The 18,056-nt window shown below is 39.6% G+C and overlaps 1 protein-coding gene across 1 annotated transcript; it reads left to right on the plus strand.

The window, feature by feature from the left end:
* Positions 1-5,295: 5,295 nt before the first annotated feature.
* On the plus strand, positions 5,296-13,848 carry rgs9bp (regulator of G protein signaling 9 binding protein; the record flags this gene model as incomplete). Its single annotated transcript, XM_083685170.1, has 3 exons — positions 5,296-5,391; positions 12,426-12,732; positions 13,478-13,848. 3 exons carry the CDS (start codon positions 5,296-5,298, stop codon positions 13,846-13,848), a joined length of 774 nt encoding a protein of 257 aa, XP_083541296.1.
* Between the last annotated feature and the right edge of the window lie 4,208 nt (positions 13,849-18,056).

Raw genomic sequence — 18,056 nt, forward strand, 5'->3', positions numbered from 1 at the left:
TATTTGATAAATGATAAGGTATTCGTTGATGGCAGTGATCTATCTAGTTGATGTTATGCACATATATGAACTACACAGGCAATAGGCCTGCGTACGTATTTCGATCAAAAAGATTTCGTTGAGCGATTCCGTCTGGAAACTAAACTGACAACACTATTTGAACAATGTAAAGTCTGCAGTTGGAACGCTGGAACTGTCGTCGACAGGAATTAGGTTCAAAATGTCAATCCCAGGCAGTGGCGTCAAACTGCCGTCTTAGAAGAAGTTAGATTGAATTCTATGTCAAATATGGTCACGTTTTATTCTTATATCAAGTGTTTGTGTAAAAATAATCAAAACCGGCCAATACATGGTTTCATATTAGACCTAACATTGAGTCAAACTGTGAAATCTTGTGGTGCTGTGTTCCATAATGATGATTTGGTAATGCTTAATGGTAAGTTAACTTTTTGCACAAAGCCTGCACATCCTCGTCCCAAGTTTATGGTTATGCAGAATCGAGGTGTTATCCTTTCAGCAAACATGGTTTGAAAATGTTCCCTGGCTGCACTACAGTGGCACTTTAAAAGGGGTTTTATGTTAAAAGTCACCATTTGCTAGCAAGTCAGACTGCCTTTGTGAGTGTAGGCTTTAGAAATTGGAAAAAGGCTGTTGAGAAGTTTTCAGCTCATGCAAAAAGTCACTCATACTTCCATGCAATGACAGTTTATGCTCAAGAAGGGAACACTGTAGCTTCACAAATCTCCTCAGTTGTAGCCAGACAACAGGAGGAAGCAAGGCATGCATTGCTTAAGACTGTAGGCGCCATCAAGTATTTAGCCCAACAAGGTGCAGCTTTAAGAGGTCGTGTTGAAGAGAGGGGAAACCTGTCTCAACTTCTTAAAGACAAGGCAGAAGATGACACCGCTTTTCAAAAGTGGTTGGAGACACACAAGCAAGATTACACCAGTCCTCTCATACAGAACAAAATACTAGGCCTAATGAGCAATGATATCATCAGAGGAATAGCTGATACCAGTCACTCAGTTTGCCTTAATTGTTGATGGGACACAAGATATCTCAGGCAAAGAACAAGAGTCAGTATGTCTTAGATATGTCGATCATGACTTAATTTCTCATGAGGAATTCATTGGATTGGATTCAGTGACAGTAACTACCGGAGAGTGTCTTGCAAACATGACATTAGATGTACTTTGTAGATTAAATTTGCCACTATCTACATTATGTGACAAGACATATGATGGCGCTGCCAATATGTCTGGCAAGTACTCTGGTGCACAGGCTCTTATTAGAAAGAAACAGCCCTTAGCTTTGTGCACGGTGGAGAACATTGTGTAAACTTGGTTACACAAAAGGCATGCACAGCTTCTAGAATGATGCAAGATGCACTTTACTGGGTTCATCAGTTAGGAACTTTGTGTGGACTTTCAGGTAAATATAAAGAGATGTTTCATCAGATTGCTACATCCAATCTCTCTGCCAAACTAGATGGACAGTTAGACACAATGCCATCCGGTCTGTCCTCACTTCCTTGCAGGAAATGGCAAAAAGCAATTCTCCTACTGCAGCCACTGCTAATGGCCTGCAGCAACAGTTCATGAAAGGCAACACTGTACTGGGTCTTGTGGTGGTAGAAGCTGTGATTGGAGAGCTAGAATGTCTCAATACTTCTCTCCAAAGAAAAACACAAACCGTCTCTAGTATGCAGGCTGCTGTTTGTTGTGTCCAATTCACTCTGAAAGGTAAAAGAAATGATGATGCTTTCCAAAGCCTTTTTGAGAAGGCACCTACCATTGTGAATTCTTTAGACTTAAAGCACATCATAGTGCCACAAATTAGACAACCACCCAAGCACTTAAGTGGAGAAGTAAGTGCTTACAAACCCAAAACTCTCATGGAACACTACAGAGTAGAGTTTTATAAGGTGCTTGACATTGTTGACACACAGCTTAAGGACTATTTTCAGCAGGATGGTCTACTGACCCTGCAGAAACTAGAGAACAACCAGCTCACTGGGAAAATTGATTCTGTGGTAGGTGAATATCCGGAAATTAACACCCAGTTGCTTGCAGTTCAGCTACCTATGTTCAGACATAACTACCCATTCAGTTCCAGTGCAGAAGCTGCACAAGTTCTTAAAGGTTTGCCAGTAGAAGTGTGTTGGCTTATTCACTGAAATTTAAACTCTGCTCAGGTTGCTCCTTGTTATACCAGTCTCATCCTCTGAAGCAGAAAGGAGCTTTTAATGCCCTTAGAACAGGGGTGTCAAACTCAAATACACAGTGGGCCAAAATGTAAAAATCGGTACAAGTCGAGGGCCGGACTGGTTCAATGTTTATTGCAAAACTTATTGAAATGAACTTATTGCACATATTGAACCTGGAACTAACAAAGCTTAAGTTATTGCCTATAAAAACAATATTAAATATTAAACATTAAATAAATGAAAAATCAGTTGCATTCATTTCTTATGCCACAATAAAACTAGCCTTTACAGCAGCCTCACTTTGTGATTTGGCTTTTGTGAACATAGCCTGCTGTGACACCAGACTTCTTTTCAACTCTTCTACCTTCTGGAGCCTCTGTTTCTTGTCCAGATACTTGTGTGTTTCGTTTCATAGTGTCGTCTTACGTTATATTCTTTGATTACAGCCACACCGTCTCCGCACACAAGACAAACAGGTTTGCCCTTTATATCCGCGAACATATACTCTGCCTCCCACCTGCCTTGAAAACCCCTGTTTTCAAAGTCCACCTTTCGTTTAGCCATTTTTGAGGAGAGGGATAGCTGAAAGTTAACCACAGGTGACTAGCGCCATAACGATGCTGATGAGGGAGTGGGGTAAGGGCTCGCGCTTGCCGGGCAACGCACTGGCAGTGCATTGTGGGGTTTGTAGTATTAGTGGTGCGTGCAATATACCGGCGGGCCAGCTCTAATAGTAATTATCCCGCGGGCCAAAGATAATTCCCCCGCGGGCCTTGAGTTTGACATATATGCCTTAGAAGGTTGAAGACTTGGCTACGTTCAACCATGACACAAAAGGCAGAACCATGCAGTTTGTCATATCCACCAAGACAAGTTGGACCTCCTAGATAGGAAGTCAGTGTGCAAACAGTTCATTTCTTTTTCACAGAGACGTAAACAGATATTTGGTGCTTTTATTTTAATTGTGGTGCAATCTGTGATGTCCTCCAATATCTAAAGTACCACCAGTAGATAGCATGCCCCCTGTACAGAATGTAGACGGCAAGTCAATTTGAAATCATTTGAGTACACATTTTAAAGAAAAAGTGGTATCTCTTGCTAGATCCTCCAGTGTCACTTAGGAGGATATAAAATAACAGAAATTGTGTCAGAGTCCAAATATATATGGACCTAACTGTAGGTGATGTGCTGCTTTATGAGGCTGAAGAGCAGGATGGGCAGCGAAGTGAAGCTGATGTTGGATAGTGTGAGATGGCAGTGTCTTACAGGGAACTGGAAAGAGACAGGACAGAGAGAACAGTCTACTTTTATATGTCTTTAGAGTTGCATTTACAGTAAATCTGACTAATTTAGTAGGCTGTCTTGACTGGGAGGTCTACACCTAGAAATGTGTTGGAATGATCTTGAATTGTTACTAACACCGTTGTTAAACCCTATTTAAAACCCATAGTATTTATGTATCATTTGTTCCACCTTTGATTGGTGGATAAACAAAATAAAATCCAACATAAGGAATTTTCAGTAATCTTTTAGAAGTAACACTGCAGATATTCAGAAAATTGGACCAGTGTCTTTATGTGGTGATCAGACCTTTTCCATGACTTATTGACAGTTCAGTGTTCTCCACATCTGGTCCTTTGAGACAAATAGTTCGGACACACCTGTACTATGGTCGTATAACACCTCATAGTAAAGATATGTGATGTGAAATAATGTATAATGTGCTATAGTTAGCCATGAGTTGTACTTGCTTATACAGTAGCAAGCATTCCAATGCATTATAGGTGCAATATGACCAAAATAGTACTGTATGCCCTCATAATGCGTTGTATGTGGGTGAATTATAAAAACTGAATATTCTTTTATTGTTTTCAGCTGAATTAGACTGTATCTAATTGATTGCTTTGATCCAAATGTGAATACATCTTTACAGCAAAGTCACGTAAGGGCATTCATGGGTGATGCACTGTGAACCTCAAATGAACCTACATTGACAGGGTAAAAAGCATACTGGCCATTAACAAAGCCTTGGGGGAAACATACTACCAGAGAAGCTGATAGGATAAAGGTGCCCTCTGCAGTTTACAGATTTCCACCAGCTAAGTGCATCTCTTTCTCATGGCTCAGTTGTCTATTTGCTCATGAAAGAGGACAATGTTCTGCTAAGGAATGAGTGTCAATACAACTTCTTAAGTATATACAGTATAAGTAGTTATACAACAATATACGAATGTCACTTCAAGTTTGACAAGTGACCTAACATTTTGAACATTACATACATTACATACATTAAAGAGAGTTAAGTGTTAAGTTGTGGTTATAATGGTGGAAAATTAACATATGCATAACCAGATTTGCAGGAATGTTGGTATTGATGTATTGGTAGCAAATAACATTATGGCATGGTTCTCAATATACTGTATTGATGCATACCTTTTGACTATTACAATCCTAAGACTTGCAAATTAGTTGGAATAGGCATCATTGGTAGTGCTCTATAATCAAGCAAGTGATGCATGCTGTATTAATCAATGGGATTCCTATTTGTTGAATAAACCCTGCAGTTGGATTTCACAGCAAAGGGACACAAACAACCCCTTTTCCCTCCTGGACCTCAGCACCAGCCATCAGTCAGTGAAAGGGGCGTTGTGGCGAAGGCACCAAGCTCCTGCACAGTAGCACTGTGCCTCAGGGTGGGTGATGGATAATGAGATTAGCAATTCAGGCAAGCTTGCGTCAGTGCAAAGGGGTCAATCGCTGGATTATCACTCTTGCTTAGGACTAAGACACCAGTATCCCACAATCTTTTTTTTCTTTTACACTCGTTTACTTTTTCTACACCTGATTTTTTGGAGGGATTATTAAGTATATTGGGCACCTCATGTTTGACATATTTGGTGCTGCAACGTTGCTGAAGACTAATTTTGCTGCATGACTGGGGAATGGGTTTGTGCCTGTTCCTGCCACGGAGTGTTGAATGAGGGGTCTGGCTGTACAGTAAGTTCAGGGGCGACCAGCGGATTGAAGGACGGGTGGGCTTTGCTCTCCCCTGCTGTGACGGGGTCTGCAACTCTTCACAAGCAGCCCCCATGCCACTTTCAAACAACAAAGTGGGCGATGATGGCACATCCAGCTCACCAACGGCCCTGGAAGAGGGGAAGGCTCTAATTGACTCTTTAATAAAGGTGAGATGGTCAGGTTAGCTGATCTGACACTACTGTATATACTGTATTAACTATACTTCCTCAGATCGGTAATTTGATACCTAAATATATCATAGCAAATAACTATTCCATTGTAGACTGTTGGTTTTGTCCATGTACTTGAAAAGTCTATCCATAGGTAGGGATTAGTCGACTTATCAGATAAGAAAATGGTGATACACTTCTGGAAAGTAAACAAAAAACAAGCATACATACTATACATTAAAGCTTGGAACATACTATACATTACATCTTTCTGCTTAAGTTCAGTTGTGCTGATTTTTATATTTTTTATATAATATAATTCAAGAAATCTTTTTAGAATTTGTTTAAACAACATATGCCATCATAATAATAATAATAAATAAATGTGCCACTGTCTTGCTTTACTTATCAAACATGCAAAGATATATTATCCACTTCAATATCAATGCATTGATATTCTATCTGTAGTATCGCCCTGGAAGCTGTTCTATTGTATCTCTCGTGCAAAGATATCAGGCACTTCCTAACAAATATTAGCAAGAGAAAAACATGTGCTTTTACCCTGTGGGTAAAAAAGCACTTTCACTCAAAAGATTGGCCCAGTTCAGTGCATGACCATGTCCATTATAACAGCTGTGGGGAAAGAGTGGATAACATGAGTAACTAAGATTCCATATCTCACAGTGACATAATACGACAAAATACGATTTTGATGCAATTTTTTAGGTACAGTAACTACTGTAAGTGCTTTTTGGAAAAGCAAGTAGGTTACCAATGCAATGTAATAAGTCTGAAGATTGTTCATTATAACTGAAATTGTGAAATTGTCCTATGGATGGAATATTGTTAATGCACTTGCAAACCATTATACTTGCTGTCAGATTTGATATGTTAAGCTGCCAATAACCTGTGCTCAGTGTATTCAGACTTTTATGTGATATAGAGAATGCACTCAAACTGTGAATACATAATGCCTGTTTGCATTTAACTTATATTCTGCTCACTGTTTATTTGGAATTAATTAATGGTAAATAACGTTGCTAATATTCATCAACAGGATGAGGGTGTTCAACTAAACAATGTTGAGCATTTTTATTGCCTTCCCTACTATTTTATTTAATGTTAAGGAATTCGGTCCTGAAGTAAAAATCACATTTCATGTCATAGTTAACAACTACTGATCACTGGGCTGAAAGAGAGCATTTAAACAGATCTTCCACTGAAGCATTTGTACCAGTAATGGATTATAATTTTCACCCCCAAAATTGTTTCCACACTTTTGAAATTTCCCATTTTACCTGGTAGGTTTATATGCCTGTAATGACGATGCAAGGTGCTTAGGCTTATCTATGAATAGGTATGCCAGACAGATTATTAGTCATATTTGTCATGTGAACCACACAGATAATCCCTTAGGGTTTAGCTCCAAAGGCCTATTCATATTCTGTCAGATTATGATTTAGATCTACAAAACTGTCACACTTGGACAGTTAGGCCTAATAAATAAGTTAAAGGCTCTGCAAATAACATTTTGTGACCCCAAAGGGTATTTGTTATATCCTGATGAAGTCCCCTTGCAACCAATGGTTGCTTAATGTAACAAATGGAAGGGAATGTGCACTCCCTAATGGCCAAAAAGGGAAGTGCAGTACTCAATTTCTGCTACAGTAACAATACTCTTTTCACAGCTTTTGTGTAAGAGAGAAATGAACAGCATCTGGACCAATTAGTGTAGATATTATTCTCATAAATGTCAGAAATTATTAGGACATTGTGTATGGAGCAGAACAAATAATTGACCCAGTTTTAGGTATTAATACCCACAGTTCCTGGATAATACAGCACAGTTATAATCACTGACAATCAAACGACTTATACTATGCAGTGTACTATTTGCCTAGTAATAAATGGTATGGTGCAGTATAGGCCTATTAATCGACAGTGTAGTTTAATACAGGTTTGGTGTTCGACAGTGCAGTGTAATATAGCTCTGGTAACCACAGAAATAGAGAAAAGAGAACAAAGGACACAACTTAATACAATTATTCGAACCACTCCATTTCATGCCTTACAATGAGCTTGTCCTCCTATTTCTACCTCCACCAGTCTCCCCTGATATACAGTGCCCTGCGTAAGAAATGGGACAGTGAAGTCCTTTTTCTTTTGTCTCTATATTCCAAGTTTGGATTTGAAATCAAACAATTACTATGAGCTTAAAGTAGAGATTGTCAACTTTTATTTTTGTACATGTTGGTTTCACCACTCATTGGTTTCACCACTCATTCACCATTGTTATACATAGTAATGGGACAGATTCATATAATGTCCAAATTAAGCACTCATGTTTAGTGTTTGGTCGACAATCCTTTGCTTGCAATAACTGCCTGAAGTCTACGACCCATTAACCGCACCATACCTTGAGTATCTTCTCTAGTGATGCTCTGCCAGGCCTCTACTGCAGCCATCTTCAGTTGTTGTTTGTTTTGAGGTATTTTTGTGTTGAATCTTATCATCAGGAAAATAAATGCATGTTCAATTGGATTTAAATCTGAAGATTGATTTGGCCAGTCAAGAACTTTCCACTTTTTGACCCTGAAAAACTCCCTAGTTGCTATTGCAGTATGTTTGGGGTCATTGTCTTACTATAGGATGAACCGCCATCCAATGACTTGGAGGCATTTGCTTGTACTCGAGCAAACAATATGTTTCTGTACACTTCAGAATACATTATCTTGTTGCCATCTGCAGCTACATTATCAATTAAGACATATTAGCCAGTTCTTGTGGCAGCTATGCATGCCCAAACCATAACACCACCTCCACCATGTTTCACAGATGAAGTGGTATAAATCTTGGGCAGATCATTTTTTCTCTAAACTTTCCTATTGCAATCACTCTGGTACATGATAATATTCTTCTTATCTGTCCACAACACCTTTTTTCCAGACCTTCCAGACTTTTTAGGTACTTTTTAGCAAACTGTTACCTGACCATCCATTTTGGGTTAAGGTTAGGGTGAGGATAACTAGTGGTTTGCACCTTGCAGTGAAGCCTCTGTAGATCAGCTGGTGACGTATTCTGCGGATGGTAGTCTCTGGCACATTCACGCCTACCTCCTGGAGAGTGTTTGTGATCGGTGGGACAGTTGTTTTGGGCTTTTCTTAATTATGGTCAGCATTCTTCGGTCATCCCCTGTTGAAGTCTTACTTGGCCTACCCGCCTGTTTGTGATTGCTGAGCTTACCCGTGCTTTTTTGTAGATGATGTTCCAAACGGTTGATTTTGGCAAGCCTAAGGTTTTGGCTATGTTTCTGATAGTTTGTTTCCGATTTTTTGGCATAATAATCATCATTGACACCTCTTTGGTCCTCATGTTGACAGACATCAATAGCAGACTCCAAAGGCAAACACAAAGCCTAGATTCAATACTAGACATTGACAGCTCTTATGCCTGCACAGATGATGTGACAGAACACACCTGTCAAGCCAATTGTCCCATTACTTTTGATGCTTCACTCTCCCAATACTTACGCTGGGCACTGTATATCTAGATACAGCTAACTTACTAACTCTCACTACTAATGGATTTCCTATGAGAGACAGGACTGTCGCAGTGAAGCCAGGAAATGCCATTAATGGGCGCTGCCATAGCGTTCATACAGTAGCGAGATCTGATTGGTGGCAACCATAGCCCTTGCCACCAACGCAGATTCAGTCGGTTGCTAAAGTAGAGGCGGGTTTGAGTCCTAGTGTTTTTCTGAACTCCATACACCAACGCACATGCCTTGGACTTGCGTGTATTTTTGTGACGTAAAAAAACAAATAGGTTTCTGGCTTGGTTTGTGGGCTATGAAAAACAAATCGTTCCTAGGGAAAAGACTACATATACTAGTAGGAAATAATGGCAACTGAAATCGCAGTCCAAATTAGTCTTACTTGGCCAAGTGAGATACAAAGTTTAACATGGGTTTCAATGGGGAAACATGCTTTTGGCACCAGCCACTGCAGTGCCCTGCAGTTCTCCCCGTGACCGAATGGTATAGTCAGCATCAAAATCACTCGGCAGAATTGCTCTCCTGCTAACCTCACCCTTAACCTTAATCCTAACCACACTAGCCGGCTTTCCACAGCGGGGCTTACACCATGCGTGCTTTCCCAGAGTCACTCCCGGGCATCAATGGTGCTTACTCCGGGCATACTCAGTGCTTAAAACTCTGGTTTTTAGCCTCCTCTAGCCCCCTGGTCCTTTAGCCTCCTCTAGTTTCGAGCGAGGGCGGGATATTCTCATCATCCAAGTGCTTTAGTTAGGGTTAGGGCTAGCGAACTTGATGTTGGCAGGCATAGCTCGCTGTAAATACACAATCTAATTGATTTGATTGCGCTCAAACTAAATAATTTACATATACTGAGCGCGACTAGAAAGCCCTACAGTGGAAATCCAAAGGGGCTTATTCACTAAACTCGAAGCTCCGAGCTTGGCACGTGTGAAAACGTGTTCTTTATTTGAAGGAGAAGACAAACTACTTCTTACTTTTAGCTATTTATTTATATGTCAATATTCTAGGCTTGTATAAGGACCACTTTTGGCGAAGAAAATCACAGTCAGCAAACTGTTAATCTGTAACCAACCCTCCAAAAATGGATGCATTCAAACAGTCAAACAAAGCATTTACAGTAAACAAAGTGATTGTGATTGGCTATTTGGTTGGGGAGGAACCGTGGTTTAGACTTGGCTCCATCCCTTGTTGTTCACGGGCTGGTCACACGATTCGTCCCATCTGCGGAGTCAGCACCCTGTAAGAGATAAGATACCTACTCTGGTATGTCCTCCCTAGCCTGGTACTTTTCCACTATAGCTCTTTGTGTAAGCGTGTGTTGCGACATCTTTCTTGATGACCTGGCTTAACCTCTCCATGTATTAATTCAACGTACTATGGGACTAATGCTTGATTCATCTCATTTATCAACAGGCCATCACATTAGTAAATTTAGCACACTGCAGTAATGTATTTTTATTATAGCAAAAATAAACTGTTTATATAAAAATAATTTCCAACACTTCTCAATCAAGAGTTAATGATTACCAAACAAATATTTCCTGAATCAGATTGATTAAAAAACAAGTTAATTCAATTGATTTGCACATGGAATATCAAATACAATTTCCAACGACTTCTCAATCAAAAGTTAATGATTACCAAAGATAAATGTTTCCTGAATCAGATTGATTAAAAAAACAAGTGAATTCAATTGATTTGCACATGGAATATCAAATAAAAAATTTAATCGCCCTCAATAAAGAACTGAAAAGCTTTATTTATTCGTCTGCCATTGAGCATTATGATGCAACTGTTTTCATAAAAATAATTTCTAACACACGCACAGCAATGGCACCGCTGTCGAAAAGCGGCTATTGATAACCAGATATCACAGATTGGCACCACGACTCAACAGCAAGTTAGTAGTGGTCTTTGTTTTAGCCAGGAAATATTAAAGAAATGTGAACAAATAAGCGAAAACAAGCTAAGATTCATATTAGTAAAAATAAGTTGTATGCGCTAGCGTCGTGTTTATGGGTGTAAACAAAGCAGGCAGTAGCTCGTAAATGATAACCTCAGTCATCCCGATAGCTCCTTGTAGTTTTCTTAAACCATGTCATTACCCCCAAATACTAGCGATACCAAGCTTTATCTACAGCACACATTTGGGAAGCTGTTTTCACATGCCCACACATTCGTAAGGTGATCTGGACAACAATTTTGAGGTAAAACATCAGTGAAGTGTCCCTTTAAAGTTGCAGTAGGCAAGTTTTGATAATTCAAATATTGTCACATAACCCTGGTATTTCTGTAGTGATTCAGCAGGGAAATAACGCCCATAAAAATCCAATTCAGAAAAAAACAGTTACTGGGCCCGACCACTTGGTGTTTTGCTCTCTTATACTATTATCTGTACAATAACGCAGCAAGCTGTCCTGGTGAGAAGTTGGTGAGTTTTCCGCAATCCTGCCTACTGCCACTTTAACCCTAAACTTAACCTAACAGTGAATGTAATGTCACTAGCTTGTCTGTAGTTCACATTTCTGACTGTGGTGTGGTGGCATACCCATCTGGTGATAGTCTTTGTAGTTAGTTTCACAGACTAACCCTAATCCTAACCCATCCTCTTTGGCTGATAGGCGCTGATAACAATGCTATGTCACCACCTTTCTGTTTCTACTGCAGTAAGACCCCATGTAGGAGGCATTTACACTAACCTTAACATTTACATTAACCTGGTTTCTTTTTAGAATGATTATTTTGATCCTTTCATAAATGGTTGGGCGGCACACCTTCTATTGATGCAACGCCACTGTTTAGTACCATGTTATGAGTGATGTTAAAAACATGTATATGTATTTACATACCTTAGACAAACAAAACACAGCATATTTTCTATGAGGGATTTGCTAATCCCCTAACTCAGGAGGAAAGTTGGTACTGTATGTCAGCACATCCAACTGCAGCAGCAGATCTAAGCAACAGAGACAAGTATTCAGCTATAGTGTCCATCTTTATATATGCCATTTAGCAGATTCTTCTATCCAGAGTGACTTACAGTACAGTGAATGCATACATTTGTACACATTGTCCCAGCTGGAATAGAACCCACAATCTAAGCGTTCTTAGTTGCTCTACCAACTGAGTCATAAAAGGGCCATTTCACTTAACATCAAAGCACTCATCATGTATAATCACAAATCAAGGCTGTAACGCCCAAATTACTGCAAGAACCCACCACAGCAATGTTGAAGCAGTTTCCTAGTTTACAAACTACAGCCCATGCACACACACATCTACCAGTGAGGGCAGTCTACCTTATTGAAAGAGTAAGTATTTACAACATTATTCTAGGGATTTCATTTGACAATGGAAAAAATTAGCTACTGCATAAATACCTAAAATACCTCAATGCGGGTTCTATCTTCTTTGCTTTTCTGACTACTTTCCTATTTAAGTGACCCTGATTTGTGTTCCTTATCCCCTGCTATAGGTGGTGGCATGCTACCGGCACCTGGCGTCGTGTGTGGGTGGGTGCACGGACAGCTTCCACCTGCGTGATGAGTTGAGGCAAACCAGGGAAAAGGCCCAAAAGTTAGCTGTGGCAAACCGTCATCATCTTACTGCCCGGCTACGGGATAAAAACTTGCCCCAGGATGAGCGAGAGGAGATGGAGCTGCTGTGGGTGGCCTTTTCCTCCAGCCTGGAACTTCTTCATGCGGACATGTGTAAAGTCTTTAACATGGGTTATAACTTCTCCCTGACCAATACCGCTGCCTTAGTGCAGACTGGCATGCAAGGTAGGTAGACATGTGCCCCTTCCATGATCAAAATGTGATAAGGCTCAGTTTGCATGTACTGACTGGCTTTGCGTACACAATGGCTCGTTAAAGATGTGGATGCACATATCTAGACAAATAACGCAAAAATGTTAGATACATAACATAATATAATACATACAGTAATTCATATTTAATAAAACTACTGGTAACACTATACTTAGAGCATACAGTTATGATGTGTTCATATGGCATTCTATGACTTGTTATAAGCATATATGATGGCATTATGATGTCTTATATAATCTCAGAATGATTATCAGCTATTATCAAACATTTTCCATTGACCGACACTTTTTTTAAAGGTGCAATCTGTAACTTGCATATCCTTAGTGGCAAAAGAAGACAAATGGTTAATTTAGTCAAGTTTCTGTGCTATGTTGGATGTGCTATGTTGGATGTGCTATGTTGGATGTGCTATGTTGGATGTGCTATGTTGGATGCGCATAAACACTCAGGCCCTGTCCAGAAACAACCCCTTGCCCTTCTGCCCTAAACACTTCTGTATCTTCTAAAAACAGTGGATGGGTATTAGCAAGATGGTATTGCTTACTGATAGATGACAGATGACATTTCCACCATCTATCTATCCAGTTATTTCACATCTACATCTAAGTGTCTAGGGAGAAGGAGAGTTTTATTTTATTTACTTAAACAGGACCTCTGCTTTCAGTTTCTTTCTCACCTTATCTCCCACAACATCCAGGTGGTACCACAGAGGTGGCGGCGCGAGCCCTAAGCCTGGCAGAACTGAGCCACACCACCGAGCTCCCAGAGAGTGTGGAAAGGCTGGAGCAGAGTCAGCTGGAGGAGGAGATTGCCAAGGTTGATTGCATGATGGAGGACATGGAACTGAAGGTCAACGTCCTCCGCTGGATGGTGGAGTCCCGTGGGCCACAGTACGCCGATCCGGCCAGCACAGACAGCGCCTCGCTGGGACTGCTCTCTCTGGACGAGGAAGACTCTGGGCCCCGCCGTCCTTCCTGTGAGCGGAGTCGAATCTTTATGGCACTGCTGGTGTGCGGTTTGTTCGTAGTGGCGGCTGCGCTATCTATCTCCGTGGTCTATTTCACATGAGGCTTGTCCCCCAGTGGATTTTCTTTTTGTTTTATTTTCTTCAAGCATCTCCAAGTTGTGTGATGACCTTAAGCTGCCATACATTCCATCCTCTTGACATCAAAAGAAATGGTTGCCAGAAGGAACTGGGGTTGTTGAGAGTCATTTACATATTTGTTGATTTATTTATCAATTTGGATGCTTTAACAATTAATTTGAAGCTGCTATGTTTGTTAGAAATCCAATTTTAATATTCCATATAGTTTAGTTGGTGCTAGGTAACAGATGCAGTGATAGTACTTACTACCGTAGTGGAATTAAATTGAACCATGAATTCTCCGTATTGCTGATCTTTTAAGCAGCAATTCATAGTACTTTATAGTAAGTACAAATGTTAATACATTTGACAGAAATGCATTGAAAATAAAAGTTAGCGTAACAAAGGACACTGGTTAAAAGACCCACCACATTTATTTCACTCTTTGTACAAGAGATGTTTGTCCATTTTCATGTTTACAATGAAAATGCACAACTAATATTAGTCTGTTGACCTCTTGTAAATATCATTCTGCTCTTAGCAATTTCATGTGAATATTCTCAATATTTTGACATCTATGTCACTTAACCCAACACACAAACATATATTTGATCACTTGTGTAATATTTTGTGTATAGACCTATAGGGTAACTATAACATTCCTCCTCCACACTGCAAGGATTATTTATCTGTAAGGACGCCATAGAATTGTTGGTCCCCCCCCCCCCCCCCCCTTTAGCTGTTGGTCCAAGACTTCAAATGAGGAGCCCTTGTGATCAAACGACTATTAACTGATCACCTATGGGAGGGCAAAACAAAAACTAAATTCACACCAAAATAATACGGATTAGCCAGTTTTTTTTCATTTTTCATATGATTACAGTGTGTACTCCTACATTTTGTGTGCCCATTCGATCGTAAAAACAGTTGGTGCGAGAAAGACAATATTGGTCGAAGGAACGATATCTGTCAGTGAGGCTAATATACTACAGTGTGATATCTAGACAGAAATGTAATCCTCAAGTGTAACTGGCACCATTTTCCCTGTCTTTCGCAAACCCTATTGTAAATCAACAGAGTTGAGTATCTCCTAATAATATAAATAATCTCTGTTCCGCCTGAGAGCCCGCCCCCACTTTCACAATTTCTTTTTTTTAAGTCAATTTACTTCACTGTTATTTTTTGAGGAACTTCTGGGCTGAACCACGGGTTTTGCTACGTATTACGGAACGGTCAAGCTACAGTATAAAGGTATACAGGGACATTTTTCCCCCCAAGATAAATACAAACATTGTACATGACATGTATGAGATGTTGTAGGCAAAACTGTGGATGGACTATTGCACTATGCATTATTGAGTTAATCATCAGGTATAAGGCACAATTTATCAAAATGTTCTGTTCTGAAACTTATACCAAAGATGTTCAGTGAGATGTTAATATGCAAAATATATGACCAAAGCTGGGGTGTAAAAGCTGGACAAACCAATTGAGAAAATGATTTACCATCTGCTTACGTAAGAGAAAATGTCTGCTTAACCATCTGCTTATGTAAGAGAATTTCAAAAGTTTTGACTGAATCAATGTAACGGTTCAGTAGATTATTTTAAAGTATATCTTGCTAAACTGGTATATCATATGGTCTTTATAGTGTTATCCAAATGTTGTATAATTGCTATAGTATGATACAATAAAAAAAAAAGTTTATATGTGTATTTATATTTGTCAACTACAGTATAATTAGCATTAGTGACTTGTAATTCATATATTTTCTGTTGATGATTATATAGTTCAACATTACGTTTCTATTAGTTTCCTCTGTTTTTGGATGATCACACGTGTGCATTGTGCACAGACTATTGACTGTTCAGGGAAACTAGAATTAGGTAAAATATCAAAGGGGTGCATCTGTAAATACAACATCATCAAATATATTCAAAGAACACTCATGGAGAGTTCTTGCAATAGTATTTTCAATAAAAAGGAAAGACCATTCATTGCCTTTTGTCTCTCTTTATCATACGGGCTACATTATCATCATCTGACATCATGATTTCAGTCATCAAGGGCAGTAGAGAATTGCATACTAGAATCCAGCTCCTCGAAGCGAGGAGATTATAGAAATCCTTAAACTTTCTTTTTTCATTTGTACTATTTTAAAACACAGAATACATACACCATACTCATGCACTTCATTTCTGTGCACTCAAGTTTGCTTGAAGCAGAGTGCTGTCCTGGTTTAAAGTGTTCTGAAAGCCTGGTGCTGTTACTGAGAAAACTAACCAGATAGAACTATTAAATCAAAACTACACTCTCAGAGTCTGTATAGGAAGTATGTCAGTAGGCCTATTAGCTCCAAAAGTTGTGTGTAAAGTTCAAAAACAGAAAAATGCCTTAGTAAATGGAACAAGAACGGGGGAGTCAATCAACGATTGTAAGTGGAAGCTCGGGTGGAAAACTGTAAGTGGAATTGAGGGAAGGGGGTGAATTTGTGATCAAGTGATTTGTGATGGACTGTATTTTCATCCCACTGCTGCTAAAGCTAGCTACCTAGATCCAGCACTTATTTGCTAAATTGGTTCGTTCAGCATTTTTAACTAAGTTAAACTAACGATAACACATAAACTAGCTAACTCTATATTTAATTCAATTCGGCTCCTTTGTGCCTTTTGGCTAGCTAGCTATTTTAGATGTTGACTCAAGGCAGCTGTGTTCTCTGAACGACAATGACCGGCACATTCCGACAATAAGACTCGTTTTCTCACTGAGCACTTTATTACATTTACATTCATGCCATTTAGCAGACACCTTTATCCAAAGCGACGTACAACAATACATTTGTTTAAGTAAGTGAATCATCTATCCAACAGTCATCATAAGACAAAGTAATCAATGCTCACACCAGGGGCCATTGGCAGTCGTAATGCCAGTAGGCTAATTTAATTTAATTTAATTGTATTATTATTTATTTTTTTAAATATATTTTATTAGCAGGAGAGAACTTGTACAGGGGGGTAGCAAGGGAGAAGAGGGTTAGTATAGGGGGGGTAGTGAGGGTGAAGCGGTCTTTAGGAGGGACTGTTAAGATGTAGCTTGAAGAGATGGGTTTTCAATCTACGGCGGAAGATCGGAAGTGACTCTGCAGTCCTGACCGTTGTGGGAAGCTCATTCCACCAGCGGGGCGCCAGGACAGTGAAGAGCCATGACCGAGTAGCGCGGCCACTGCATCCACGTAGAGGCGGCGGTGCCAGGCGGGCAGCCGAGGTGGACGAGCGGAGTGATCTTGCAGGAGTTTGGGGGCTAACCATTACTTGCAAATATTAAGAACACCTGTACACCTTCTCATGGTGGAGGTGGTGTAATGGTGTGGGGAATGTTTTCTAGGCACACTTTGGGCCCGTTAATACCAATAAATCACCGCTTGAACGCTACAGCCTGTTTGAGTATTGTTGCTGACCATGTTCATCCCTTCATGGCCACAATTTACTCATCTTCTAATGGCTACTTCCAGCATGATAATGCACCATGTCACAAAGCAAAAGTCGTCTCAAACTGGTTTCATGAACATGATAATGAGTTCAGTGTTCTTCAGTGGTCTTCCCAATCTGAATCCAATAGAACACCTTTGGGATGTGGTAGAACAGGAGATTCACAGCTTGAAAGTGCACCTGAAAAATCTGCCAAAATTGCGTGATGCAATCATGTCATCATGGACCAGAACCTCAAAGGAATGTTTCCAACATCTTGTGGAATCAATGCCACGAAGAATTGAGATTATTTTGAGAGCAAAGGGAGGCCCTAGCCAGTATTAGTATTGTGTTCCTAATAAAGTTTTAGGTGAGTGTATATCACTGTAAAGTGATGGATCACAATATTTATTCATATTTTTCATGAATTAAGGGAATATACGTAACAGATAGTATGTACAGTTTCAAAAAAGTATTTTCTTTATTATTATAATGTACATACTTGTGCAATTAATGTAATTTTATATAGTGCACATACTGTACACAAATAATATTCCAAGGCTAAACATGATTTTTACCTACCAATCTACTCAACAACACTTTGCGTATACATATAAAGTGAGTTTCAACCATGAGGGGAGTCATACAAAGTGTTCTTGGCCCTTTACTGTGTCCTAAATGTTATAAGTGCACCACTAGATTGCATAGGGAACACATAATGGACT

The sequence above is a fragment of the Argentina silus genome (genome assembly GCF_951799395.1).
Source record: "Argentina silus genome assembly, chromosome: 1".
In the NCBI taxonomy this organism is placed as follows: domain Eukaryota; kingdom Metazoa; phylum Chordata; class Actinopteri; order Argentiniformes; family Argentinidae; genus Argentina; species Argentina silus.